Source organism: Alternaria hordeiaustralica (assembly GCF_023758085.1).
Source record: "Alternaria hordeiaustralica strain BMP 2776 chromosome Unknown scaffold_5, whole genome shotgun sequence".
Taxonomy (NCBI): Eukaryota; Fungi; Ascomycota; class Dothideomycetes; order Pleosporales; family Pleosporaceae; genus Alternaria; species Alternaria hordeiaustralica.
Window position 1 is genome coordinate 1,165,603 of NW_026056777.1, and position 12,272 is coordinate 1,177,874.

Sequence of the window (12,272 nt, forward strand, 5' to 3'; positions counted from 1 at the left end):
TTGGTGTTTTGGGCATCACACTCCTTTGGTCTTGGACTATTCTTATCTTTTAGGACTAAGAGCATGGCGAGCGTCTGTTTGTTTTTACGTCTGTTTTTAGCGGCATCAAAATGGGTTCAGCGAGCTTTGTCGAAGCATTTACTGGCGTCATTCATTCGGGTACTATACCATGGCATGAGCGATTGGGTCCTGGGCAGGCATAAACATGAACGATGGGGAAGAAAGGGGATATTATCTTAGGTTATTCGCATGTGGGGTGATGAATATGAGATTTTTGATGGTGCTATACTTGGAACTACACAAGGGTGACAAGCTAAGTCTGTTCTGAAGCAGTTTTTCCAGACTTGTTCTTAGGTTGCTTGCGCTGGTCCTTCCTTGCTTCCTGTTCCTCTTCCGAGTCCTCTTCTAGATCCTCTTCATCTCCTTCCTCAGCCTCTTCTACTTCGTCCCCTACTTCGTCTCCTTCGACTTCATCTCCCTGTTGCTTTTTTTGCTTTGCGTTCTGCTCCTTCTGCTTTCGCTCCCTGTTTGCCCGTCCCTCATTCCACACCTCTGTGTTCTTATCTCTACATTCCTTACAGTTCACCCAGTTGGAACGGGCGTTGTCTTCCAGGTAGTTCTCCTCACACTTTTTGCATAATCTTGGCTCCTTATTCTTGCTTTCGCCCTTCTTAACGCTTGTCTTCTTGATGGCTATTTTATTGATCTTTGTCTTGGCAGCTGTTTTCTTGATGCCTGTCTTCTTTGCTTCGACTTCTTGCTCATCCTCACTTTGTTCATCATCTTTGTCGTGCTCGGCTCCTTCATTGTCGTTGTCATTGCCTACCGGCGCAGCAGAAGACCTCAGTTCGAAGCCATAGAGGAAGTGGAGTCTATCTGTCTTTTCCTTGAGTTCCTTCTGTAGAGCTGCGATGCGCTCAATCAGGGTTTTGATCTCCTCACGGAAAGGAATTGGTTGCATGGGAAGTGACATTTCGTGATCTTATTGTTTTTTTATTAGCTCTTCCAGTGGTCTACATGTATGGTAAGGCCTGGTTTGTCTGTTTGTATGGACGGATGCCAATGGAATATGCAAGTTGGCCGGAGAGTGATGTTAGAATGTTCTTGTGCTTCAGTATGGGCGACATGACAAACTGCCTTATGCGTGAGGAGTGAGATCGATGCTACAGTATGTGCTCAAGCCATGACTTCATGTCTTGACCACGGAGACATACACTGAGCTCTAGGCCTGTCCATGCCCATGTTCCATGTCTTCATACCACTAACTGCTCTTCGCCATTATGCCAGGCGAAGTTCGTCTACTCCAACGCCTATGCCCCCAATCACTCTTGCTCATCCATCAACGCATCCATCCTCTTCGACACCCCCTCTAGGTGCTCACGGGACCTCTTCTCAGTGTCCTCCACATTTGCCAAGCCCTTCTTCAGCCATTCTCTCAAGTCTTTGAACCAATAGTATGCCGAATCTTCCATCTTCTCCTCCTCCTCCCTCAACTCTTTAGTCAATTTCTCCGCAGCCTCAGCTCCAACCCACTTTCCATCACTGTTCCTGGCAGCGACCGCCTTGGTGAACGAAGTGAGTCTCTCATTTAGTCCTGATTTGTTGGCGGTCTTGATGTTACGTTCCATGCGATCGAATCGTTGGGCAAGACTTTGTATGTCAGTTCTGATTGCACTGATGTCCTCCAAGAGAAGTTGGCTAGCATCTTTGGTGGGTTGGGTGGCCGGTTTGATGTCGTTCTTCTGAGGGGTTGTGTGGTCCATTGAGCCTGTATTTGCTGTCGTTGCGAAGAAGAGAGTTAAGATGAACAGGATAGGAAGAAGTGAGGAAGCGGATGTCTTATAGTGCTACTACATTACATCCCTTGTGGGTTTGTCACAAATCGAATGACTGGATCGCATGACTACATGGCAAATCAGCGGTTTTCTAATTCGTGGTACGCATGCTATGAGCTCGATAGCCGTCCTCGATCGTCAAGAGTCTCCTAGTAACGAGGTGATTGCACGTCTTAACAACGATTTAGCCTTCTATATTCACAACTATGCAATCAAGGTGATGCGTCACGCTTATGATAACAAATACTACAAGATCGGTGGTAGACACATGGAGGCGATGCATCCACCGATCTAAAGACAGCAACCATCTGTCCTACATCTCAGCTAACCACCTCCCTTCTCGGCCCTTCCCTCTTGACTATCAGCTACTTTTCAAGCCCGTCAATCCTCTTCATAACCTTCTCGAACGCGTTCCCTACCATCCACTCCAACTTCTCGTAGATCCATTCCGGCCCCGCAACAGTCACAGCCTTCCTCGCGTATTCTTTCTGCATCTCCTGCACTGCCTCCGTCTTCATCTCATCCATTACCAGACATGAAACCATGTTTGGAACCATTTCCCCCCTCACGGTTTCCTCCACGCAGGTTTCCAACAGGGATTGGAATTCTTTGATCTTATCCGTGATGGTCTTCCTGCCTTCTTCTACGTCATTGCGGATCTTGGCTGTGCTTTCGGCGGTGAGAGCATTGACAGTGTTGGTGAAGGCGACAGTTGCGGTGACGAGAGCCATTTTGCTCTCGAGATCTGCGTTCTTGTTTCGCAGGTCGTTGATTCCGCTGGGGAGATCTTTTGTGTCGTTCTTCATGGTGTTCAACTCGTTTTGGAGGCGCTGGAGATTGGTTTCCATGGCTTTTTGTTTGGTTTGTTGGGAAGGGGACATGACGTGATGGTTTGATGTGAGAACGGTACTGGATGGCGAGAGATGGGTTGTCTTATACAAATTTGGAAACTAAATGAGTTGCGCTCAATGAGTGCTGCGCGTGGGCTAGATCGCAAATACACATGCTATCTTGTGATCTCTAACGCAGTATTCTTATCACGGATCGCAGTCACCTACTCAACTCTACCTGTGAGTCGCAAGTATTCATTTCGTCACTCCCCGTCTCACACTTGTTCCCTACCGCGATGCCTCTCAGCGTCTACTTGTTATTTCACGTCACAGCGACTATGTGTTAGGGAACTGTAGGATATTTAGGAGAAATCAGAGCTTGACTAGTTACTCAGCGAGATCGCCATGCTCATACTCTTGACAGCCGATGTTCCAGTCCGAAAGACATGAAAGGCTGCGGTGATGATACGGCCGACAAGCTCCTCTCCTCGTACATCAACATGATCGACGATGTACATCAAGTATCCCTTCATAATACCAATCCACCAAGTAGACGCCCGCTTGTAGCACCGCGACGAAAGTCTCTCGTAAGATTCCAACACCCTCCTCGCCGTGCACGGCCGCCGATAAAGTTGATTAGTCCTGATTCTTGAACTCGCTGAGCTTCTCAAGCGGCTGACCCTTCAACAGCTTCAGCTCCTTACGGTACGCCTTTCCTCCCTGTCCATCTGCCCCAGCCTCAGCCGTCGACTTCAGCTTCTCTAGCAGAGCCTTGTTCTTCTTGAAGAGGTTCCGATAGTGCGTGAACATACCGACCATACGCGTCTGTAGCAGGCCCTTGTCTTTGATGGCGGCCTTCTTCTGCATCCTCATCTCGTGCTTCGACTCGGAGTCTCGGCTGAGCTCGGCAAGCTGTTCACCTCGCTCGCGGAAGTCTCCATCCAGCTTAGCGAGTTGTCGTTGCAGTTTCTCGATGTGCTCGCGTGCGACTGAAGCTTCTTCTGCTGACTGCTTCGCGGCTCTCTGGTTGTCGATAGCGGTACGGCGCTCAGTGCCCAGCTCCGCGAGTTTGCCGGACATGTCGGTGTTTTGTGCAGCCAACCCTTTGTTCCTTGCCTTGAAGCGCTTGATCTCATTCTTGAGTTTCTTAGTCTCAGCTATGGCGGCCTTGACGTCTCCATTGGATCGTCGCATCTTCTTGGACGCAAAGAGCTTCTTCTGCTCACAGAGGTCCTGTGTCAAGGCGGAGACATTGGCCCTCAGAGTACTGTGCTCGTCTTTGAGTTGCTCGACATTGTTTGTGAGGTCGGTGTTCTCTCCTGTGAGCTTCTCGTTGCGTTCACGTAGCGTCTTCAGATCTTCTTCGTGCTCGTCTTTGAGTTGCTTGACATTGCGTACAAGTTCAGCATTCTCTCCTGTGAGCTTTGCGTTGCGTTCGCGCAGTGTCTCCAGATCTTCTCCGGCAGCTTCTTTCTTTTTTGCCTTGGTCTTCCACATACGAGTCTCATCTTGCAGGAGACTGATGGTGCGCAACAGTTGACTCTTCTCATCAGAGAGCTTCTCGTTGGTCTCACGAAGTATCTGAATCTCCGCGCTAGCGTCGTCTTGAGCCATGCCCTCCACTGCGCCACGTCCGTCTCGATTTAGCTTGACCCTGCGTGTGAGCTTTGTCTTGTCCTCTGTGAGCTTCTTGTTACTCTCGCGAAGTATCTTGATCTCTGTCGAGGCGGTCTTCTCCTTTGCCTCATACCTCGCCTTCAACATGGCTATATGATTCTGGGCAATGAGATTGTGCGAAACATTTACTCCTCCCTTCTGCTTGACTGCTTCTTCCAGCTGCGCGATGTACTGATCAGTACGCTCTTGCTCTTCAAGGAGGGATTTCTCTTGGCTTTCCGAGGCCTCCTTGCCCAGTGCGGCTTCCAGAACTTTGCGTGTCGCGAGCATAAATGTAGATTTCTGTCCTGGGCCACGCGCCGTGGTGTTGATCTCAGCAGCAATAGTCAAGGCATTTCTATCGCCGATCTGCGCACTAGCCGCAGAGCTGGAGGAGACTGCCCAGGTCGAGAAGTCAGAGGGTCCCGTATGCATTGGACCTTGACCAATACTGACTGGTTTTCTGGCCGCAGGGCTTGGTGAGAGAGCTTGAGCGAAGATGTTGTTGGAGTTGACGCGTGGTTTAGCTTGATCACCCTCGCTTCGCTTTCTGGTCGCAGAGGTAGGAGTGACAGCCTGAGCCGATACGTTGTTGATTTTCGTGCACTTTGTATCCTGAGGTCCGACGTTCCGCTTCTTGGCCGCCGGGCTTGGGGAAACCGTCTGAGCTGAGACGTTGTTGGGGTTTGCGCGCTTCTTGGTTGGACGACCGTTGCCTTTCGGGGCGCGTGGCTTCTCGACCGATCGGACGAAGATGATATCGTCGTCGTCGCCCGAGCTGCTCGAATCAGAGCTTAGGATGGTGATTTCTGGTTGCATCTGCTTGTTTTAGTGCCAGTATCTGCTGGGCAGGTTCGGCGCCCAGTACTTACCGTGTCTGCGGACCTGTTGGGTTGTCGTGTTTAGGCAACGGAGCTTTGAGCTGGAAACAGTGACTATCTGTCGAGACTGCCGCACACGCGGTGAAGGTGAGGGTGACTTGCTGCTAGCTCGGGCGGCAGGACGACCGAATTTGGCTATTGTGGTGCACGGTGAAGGAGAGAGTTGTTGCCTTGTAACGTCAAGCATACACGCTGTATCCAGTTATGTAAACATGATCGAAGGTGAAGACGAAACTTTAGCGGATGCTACGGCCTGGTGCCCTTGCGAGTTCAGTTAACAATGAAGGCCTTTCAAGGACATATCGAGGTCATCATATCATATCTGCCACAGCTTCCATGCTCTTATGCGTCGCCCGATTCATATGTGTTTACTGGGGGCAAAGGCAATCTAGCCCGCTTGGTGCCGATTGCGACGCGCGGTGAACGAGAACACAGGCTGCCAGCCATAATCACTGTCAATGACGAATCTATCGAATCGACGAGGGCGTTTCATAATGAATTTCTTGCCAGAGCAAATTGTGCAGATGACGATGATACTGTGATGGTGTCGAAAGGAAGGAGATATGTTCACTCAAGGTTTAGCTTGGGAAGGCGTCTTCCGCTAATTAGCGACCTGGAAAAGTGCATCATTGACCCACCCCGACACGCGACGTTAGACTCCTCGATACCAACTGGCAGCTCTCCATGCTGAGTGAAATCGTGGAAACGAAGTTTTGTGATCTTCTTGATCATGATCCTGGATTGCTACTAATAACTAGTTGCCAAGTGGCAGGATACACTGCACTGCAGAAGAAAGCGCTCCGTCGCCGATGCCAAACTCCCTGAAAATGCTCGTCTGGAAACACGCGAATGTCTAATATCCCATCCGCATCTGCAATACCTCTACTTCTTCTTGAACAAGCCCTTCCCGAGCAGATTCTTTAGCTTGCTCTCCTTCTCCTCATTGCTCATGTTAGCCTTGCGCTTGCCGTCGGCAACCGTCTGGCCCTGAGAAGCCTGCGGCTGAGCCCTCTCTTCCCGTACCGGTTCCTCGACCTTGAGCGCCTGCGCCTTCGCTTGCGATTCCTGCGAGAGCACATGTCGGCTGGCCCTTGCTTCCGCGCTAGCGTTGTCTGCCCATAGGAACGTGACGAGCTCATTGTTGAAGAAACGTAGATCGTGCACTAAGCGCTTATTGTCCTGGGGAATGAGGACGAGTCGACCTGTTGGACCTGTGTTCTTGAGCTGGAAGGGCTCGTTCTTCTTCTCCAGGAAGCCGCGTACGAAGTCGTATAGGCCGATGGCGGTATCGGTCTTTGTGAAGTTCATCTGAATGAGCGCATTATCCGGCATCCGAATGCGGAGCGCGCCGCCCTTCTCGGCTGCAGCGTCAATCTTGGCCTGCCGCTCCTTTTCTTGCTCCTCCAACTCTTTGTCAGACAACAGACGCGTATTGCGTGTCTTGGTCAACAACGCGTTTTGATGTGCTTTTGCGTGTTCAATGGTAGGGAGGTAGTCGTTCTCGTTGAAGGCATTTCGCGCTGCTTGCGGAGTGGACGATGTTGGCGCAGAGAAGATCTGGACGTTGCGAGATTGTTCAGATGGCTGTGATGATGGTTGGGAGGTCGGTGCTGGTGATTGAACGGGTTCTAGGGGTGCGGACGACGCTGTTGACGTTGCCGCAGCCAATGCTGCTGCTGGAGAAGTATTCTCTATGCTCTCAGCCGCGTTGTTCTCGGTAGACACCTCGGGCTCTTGTGTAGGTTTAGCGGCCGGTTTGGAGTCGACCTCCATCGGTTCTGGATCGGGCTCTTCGTTACGAACAGTTTCGCCTGCTACGACTTCTGTCGCCTCCGGAGCTGCCTGGGCAGGGTCTGGTATTGAGGCTAATTGATCAGTTGTCGAAGCGTGTGCGCCTTCGGCACCGACAGACGCAGGCTCGCTGGACTTGAAGTATTGCGTTATCTGTGCCATGGCCTCTTCCAGCGGCGTTCCGCTATTCCTGTAGGACAGCTTTAACAATGCTGAGCCGCTATCAAATCCCAGCTGACTGAGAGTCTGTTGTAGCTCAACAAAGTTGGCCTGCTCCTTGTGACCTGGCATGACAGTGATGACAGGTTGCTCGTAGTGCAGCCTGCCAGCACCGGATGCGCCGCTCATCTCGGGGATGCCGCGCTGTGTGAAGTTGTAGTTGGCCCCCTGCCCACTCTCAAAGTGTCGCAAGATCTCCCATAACGAAGTGTTGCTCGCGAACTTGCTTGTGAGGCGTACGGTCTTCTCGGTCGCGGGGAGCTGGAGCGCTACGGATATGACGGTGGGTGATCGCGAGGCCTGGACGAGTTCCAGTCGGGCGCCCTGGGGGAGGTTTGCGAGCCGTATTTGTTGCGATAGGGATATGGGTTTGTTGTTGTATCTGTACACTGGTCAGTAGTGAATCAACGTATTGTCATGTTGGGGCGTACTTGAGCGTGAACTGGTCCTTGTTGACACCAAACTTCTGGCACGCCTCATCGCGCACCTCTGTCAAGTACTTGGTGGGCGTGGTCGGGATCTTGAAAGTCCTCGCGTACGAGTTGAATACTACAACGTGCGACATCATGCGCGTAGGAGTCGGTAGAGGCCGTGGGCGAGCAGGAAAGCAGCGGGCGCGTTTGCTATCAATATGGCGCGGGAGTACCAGCAGTTCCAGCTATGGGCTCTTCGGGTGGCGTCGCTCCGTTCGACCAGGAGGATAATGCTAGCGATGTGTAGAAGCTTTGCTTCGGCGAAGCTGAGTAGGAGATTGTTTGGGCCTGCCATAGAGGCGATTAGGTGGATGTTCACAGTGTCGCGGACGGTCAACGCCAGTAGGGGCGCTTACCAATCCTTCGTAGGCCTGTATGGCTTCACAGCGCAGTCACCGCGGTCGGTGGTGATGGACGTGGTTGGCGGGCGATGGCGAGGACGATGCTCCGACGGCGATAGAATAGATATAGACTCGGCGGGTGGTCGTCTTCCTGGGCTCCAGTGATGTTGAGGGAGGAAGTGCTTGGGCGGCTGTTCGCGATTGCAGCTTTATCTTTCTGGAAGCTTCGGGGTGGCCTTGCCGCGTGTGCAGGTGTCGGTGCCTGCAGATGGGACCCGGCCTAGGTACACACGTCGGTGACGGAATGCCACCACCCCGCGCTGATGGCGCCCCACTAATTGTCGGGCGCTTCCTTCTGTGCAAGTCGCGCCTCTTCTACAGCCAACATCACCAGCTCCCCAACACACCCACAGCCATGTCCAGGGTCATCGAAATCACGAGGCCTGCAGTGCTGAGCGAGCTGCTCTCCTCTTCGCGCATTGTAGTCATCAATTGTAAGCAGCGACCCGGCATCTACGAGGCAAACTCCGGATGCTAATGTGTGGTACTTGCAGTCTACAATGAAGAAAACACGTCGAGCAAAGCGATTGCGCCCGTATACGACCAACTAGCCGGTCAGCTCACTCGGCCTGGACAGATCGCCTTCGCCAAAGTCAGCACAGTACAGCAGGCGCAGATTGCACAGAGCTACAACGTCACCAAGTATGCACATTCCTCAAGCACGGCCACATATTTGAGCGCTTTCTAACGCTTGTTAGTACCCCAACGTTCATTATCTACAAGAACAACCAGCAGATAAAGAAGTACGCCGGCTCGAATCCACAGCAGCTTTCTGAGGCGATCAAGACCCTCGCCACGGAGGCAGAGAACGATGGAAAGGGAAACAGTGGCGCCTCTGGTGCAGGGGGCAGCAGCAGTGGAAGCGGCCCGTGGATAGGCGCCAGTCTACCACGCGGATACACCGATGTGACCGATTCCGTGGACCCACGGGGTCTCGATCTCCTCAACGCGGACAGCGATTTCGGCACCGTCAAGACGCTTTTCGAGACATCACAACCGAGCTCGCTCAACAAGGGCAAGGGTGCGGCAACTGGCTCAGAAGGCAAGAAGGACTGGGTAGAAAGCGATGTCGACAACCAGCTCATGCTGTACGTACCCTTCATGGCCAACCTGAAGGTTCACACTATCCACATCACGTCTTGCGTATCCGGCGACGAAGACGACGACGAAGCGCCAGTGCGGCCAAAGACCATTCACGTCTGGACCAACAGGGCAAATAACCTGGGATTCGAAGAGGCCGAAGACATCCCAGCGACTCAGACGATCGAGCTGAAGCCGTCAGATTGGGATGAGCAGACACAAACGGCCAAGCTTGAACTGCGCTTCGTCAAGTTCCAGAACGTCTACTCGTTAGTACTGTTTGTCGCGGACGCCGAGGGCGATAGCGAGAAGACGCGTATCGACCGTATCAGATTCGTGGGCGAGACTGGCGAGAAGCGCGAGATTGGCAAACTGGAGAAGATTGGTCACGATGATTAAACGGCTACACTGTCATCGTTGTGGCCATTAGGGTTACATGGAGTCATCTTGGAGCATTTACTGGTTTTGACAGAATTACGATTAATGCATGATGTTCAATTCCCGCGAATGATCTGAAATACTCAGTCATTGCTAACATTGTCTGATCGAGACATCAGAGTGAGTTGCATGTGCTGTATCGCATCGCAAGTCGTCTGGAAGTGTGACAAAAGACATCATAAAAGTTGTTGGAATGTCCACGCCTCTGCTCGAGGCCTCACCCACACAAGGAAGTGTGAAGCCTGAGCAGTCTCGTCTCCGAGCAAGGCGCGTTTCAATATAAGCATTTCTCGGCCCTTACTCTGCCATTGATAAGGGCAATAGAGTAGGAATTTGACATCCATGCTAGGTAGGCATCAACGCATCAGCACCTCACGCGCATGGGTGCACTGGGACAGGTTGGTTTGGCGTGAACCAATCGTCACATTTCATGATTTTGAGTGACACATGCTAGGTACGTTCAGGAACCATCATTGTCCATTTGCCATACTCCGATGAATCGTGTCATACTTTTTGTGGTATGTTGTGACGTTCCGAGATCGTATCGAGCCGCCCGTTGTGAAAAGAGACCGAACACCCAGGAAGAAATCGGAAAGTAAGTCGGTCGTTCGTTCGCCGTGTTGCATCATCCACCGCGTTTCGTGAACCGTTTAGTGACCAGCGCGCTTGGACTCAGCGATGACGCGGGTCATCTCGTCGACCTTTCTCTTTGAGCGACCGAAGGTACCGAGCTGTGATGTGTTAGTTGATGTTCGTACTTGGATGTGCCGGAGCGGGTAGGAGGTCGGTCGTGGTGTGCTAGGGTGGGAGACGTACCCTCTTCTTCGCTAGACGGCGGGCACGCTTGTCCTTGGAGTTTCGGAGCAATTCGATGATGCGCTTCTCGTATGGGGCAAGACTGTAGACACGTCAAGTTAGCGGGCTGTTCGGCGAACAATTGCGCAGTCCCTCTGCAGAAAAGATCGGATTGGAACGTACCCGGCAACCTCCTTGGTGATCTCACGGACGAAGGCAGTGCGCTTCGACAGGAAACCCTTCCTCCTCGAGATCCTGGGAGCGGGGGTCCTGGGGGTGACCTCTGTAGACCGTGTTAGCCTCCATCCACGAATTTTCTCATCTGTAGCGATCGGTGCGTATCGAGAGCGGCGAGCGGGGAGACGTACTGTGGCCGGCGTTAAGGCCAACGATGAGGCCAGACTTCTGCTTGACTTCTTTCGGCATCGTGACGGTCGTGATGTTGTCGATAGATGGGTTCAGAGTCGCAAATCTGAGAGGGTAATTTTGGCTCGGCTGTGCGGTGGTGCCAAGATGGCGCTAGCTGTAAGCAGGCACGTGCTCTCCCCGATCAACTGATGCTCTTGGACGGCAACCACAAACACCAACTTTAAAGGCTTGAATTACATTCCTTACAGAAAGACTTGTGTGCGCAGACCATCTTCGGTGATGATTGGAAGTGGATGATCACCATCGCTCGAATGTGCGCAGCCTCACTCCAGAGCTTGCACGGAAACGGAGCCACCACCTTGCATCCTGGATTCAGGTGAACGTTCTCAATGCTAAAGGGTGATACTTGCCATTGCAATCAGCCAAGCAAAAAATACAGCAAGAACCACCTCGCCAAATTCTAGCATCAAGCAGCCGGCCCATTCCCGGGAACACTCTGACCAACTCCGAAACCTCGAATATCATCACTACCTAGGTCATGCCTTTCATACCTGACCTAGCTCCCTTTTTCTGTACTCAGCTCTCTGTAAGCTCTTCCGGACAGCTCAGTTCTCGCCCTTGAGCACTAGAGAATCGTCAGCCTGGACGTACCAAACATGCTCCTTCGTCTTTTTTTCGACTAGCGAAGATGCGTAGATAGATAGGCACCCATCTGCGTCCAGACCCCAACCCAGATCGCCCCTTCTTACGCTGTAAAGCTCTAGGAACTTTGGGTTGGTGAGTCCCATGTGTTTCTGCTCTTGGAATGACCGTTTCTCTAGCATGGTGCTGTGGCGCTCGGCGAAGAACTTCAATAGGGTGATGTTGGCTATGCTGAGATCCAGGATATTCGAATGTTCGGTTTCGTTGTTGAAGGTGATCGACTCAGAGCGGACGCGTGTACCATATATGATGCTATAAGTCTGACGATACTCGGGTAAACTACCAGCCTGAAGTGTTGATATGTGCGTGTAGAACGCTGTCTGGCAAGCTTTTTGGAGGGCATTGCGTAGTGCGCCAGGGAATCTTTCGAGGTCTGGATGTACTCTGACGGAAATCTGATACGGAGAGTCCAGTTCTTCCTTCTCAGTTAAGATCTTGGCAACTGGTTCGAAGCGCCTTTTAATTATCCTTTCTCCAACAACTTCAACGTAGTCTTCTTCTGCTCTGCGCTTGGTAGTGGCTTTGGGAGCCGGAGCAGCCCTGGGGGTCGGCGTGGGCTTGGGGGCTGGTATGCCATTAGCTTGGAAGAGCCACATCAATATCCTCCAAATTTCGGACTCACTCTGCATGTTGCTGATCATGCAAGGTTGCACGTAGGATATATGACGGTATTGACGTTTCTGGACGAGAGAAGGCTTGGTGAAAAGAGAATTAGTCCTCCAGATTATTCAGGTGAGTAGAAGAGATGAGGTAGAAGAAAGCTGATGGAGGGCGAGAGCGATCGACAGTTAAAGAAAGTTTC

At 52.0% G+C, this 12,272-nt stretch overlaps 8 protein-coding genes across 8 annotated transcripts; 1 reads left to right on the forward strand and 7 right to left on the reverse strand.

The window, feature by feature from the left end:
* Positions 1 to 313: 313 nt before the first annotated feature.
* On the reverse strand, positions 314 to 973 carry J4E84_003730 (uncharacterized protein; the record flags this gene model as incomplete). Its single annotated transcript, XM_049386339.1, has 1 exon — positions 314 to 973. One exon carries the CDS (start codon positions 971 to 973, stop codon positions 314 to 316), a length of 660 nt encoding a protein of 219 aa, XP_049246188.1.
* Positions 974 to 1,322: 349 nt separating this feature from the next.
* Positions 1,323 to 1,763, reverse strand: J4E84_003731 (uncharacterized protein; the record flags this gene model as incomplete). The annotated part of the gene is made up of 1 exon (XM_049386340.1): positions 1,323 to 1,763. The coding sequence occupies one exon, from the start codon at positions 1,761 to 1,763 to the stop codon at positions 1,323 to 1,325; it is 441 nt and encodes a 146-aa protein (XP_049246189.1).
* A 437-nt stretch (positions 1,764 to 2,200) lies between these two features.
* Positions 2,201 to 2,716, reverse strand: J4E84_003732 (uncharacterized protein; the record flags this gene model as incomplete). Its single annotated transcript, XM_049386341.1, has 1 exon — positions 2,201 to 2,716. One exon carries the CDS (start codon positions 2,714 to 2,716, stop codon positions 2,201 to 2,203), a length of 516 nt encoding a protein of 171 aa, XP_049246190.1.
* Positions 2,717 to 3,301: 585 nt separating this feature from the next.
* Positions 3,302 to 5,140, reverse strand: J4E84_003733 (uncharacterized protein; the record flags this gene model as incomplete). The annotated part of the gene is made up of 1 exon (XM_049386342.1): positions 3,302 to 5,140. The coding sequence occupies one exon, from the start codon at positions 5,138 to 5,140 to the stop codon at positions 3,302 to 3,304; it is 1,839 nt and encodes a 612-aa protein (XP_049246191.1).
* Positions 5,141 to 6,084: 944 nt separating this feature from the next.
* On the reverse strand, positions 6,085 to 7,780 carry J4E84_003734 (uncharacterized protein; the record flags this gene model as incomplete). The annotated part of the gene is made up of 2 exons (XM_049386343.1): positions 6,085 to 7,594; positions 7,644 to 7,780. The coding sequence occupies 2 exons, from the start codon at positions 7,778 to 7,780 to the stop codon at positions 6,085 to 6,087; spliced, it is 1,647 nt and encodes a 548-aa protein (XP_049246192.1).
* A 661-nt stretch (positions 7,781 to 8,441) lies between these two features.
* Positions 8,442 to 9,565, forward strand: J4E84_003735 (uncharacterized protein; the record flags this gene model as incomplete). The annotated part of the gene is made up of 3 exons (XM_049386344.1): positions 8,442 to 8,520; positions 8,581 to 8,728; positions 8,785 to 9,565. 3 exons carry the CDS (start codon positions 8,442 to 8,444, stop codon positions 9,563 to 9,565), a joined length of 1,008 nt encoding a protein of 335 aa, XP_049246193.1.
* Positions 9,566 to 10,254: 689 nt separating this feature from the next.
* Positions 10,255 to 10,825, reverse strand: RPL36 (60S ribosomal protein L36; the record flags this gene model as incomplete). The annotated part of the gene is made up of 4 exons (XM_049386345.1): positions 10,255 to 10,335; positions 10,421 to 10,502; positions 10,583 to 10,682; positions 10,768 to 10,825. 4 exons carry the CDS (start codon positions 10,823 to 10,825, stop codon positions 10,255 to 10,257), a joined length of 321 nt encoding a protein of 106 aa, XP_049246194.1.
* Positions 10,826 to 11,373: 548 nt separating this feature from the next.
* Positions 11,374 to 12,111, reverse strand: J4E84_003737 (uncharacterized protein; the record flags this gene model as incomplete). The annotated part of the gene is made up of 2 exons (XM_049386346.1): positions 11,374 to 12,035; positions 12,093 to 12,111. 2 exons carry the CDS (start codon positions 12,109 to 12,111, stop codon positions 11,374 to 11,376), a joined length of 681 nt encoding a protein of 226 aa, XP_049246195.1.
* Positions 12,112 to 12,272: the final 161 nt, after the last annotated feature.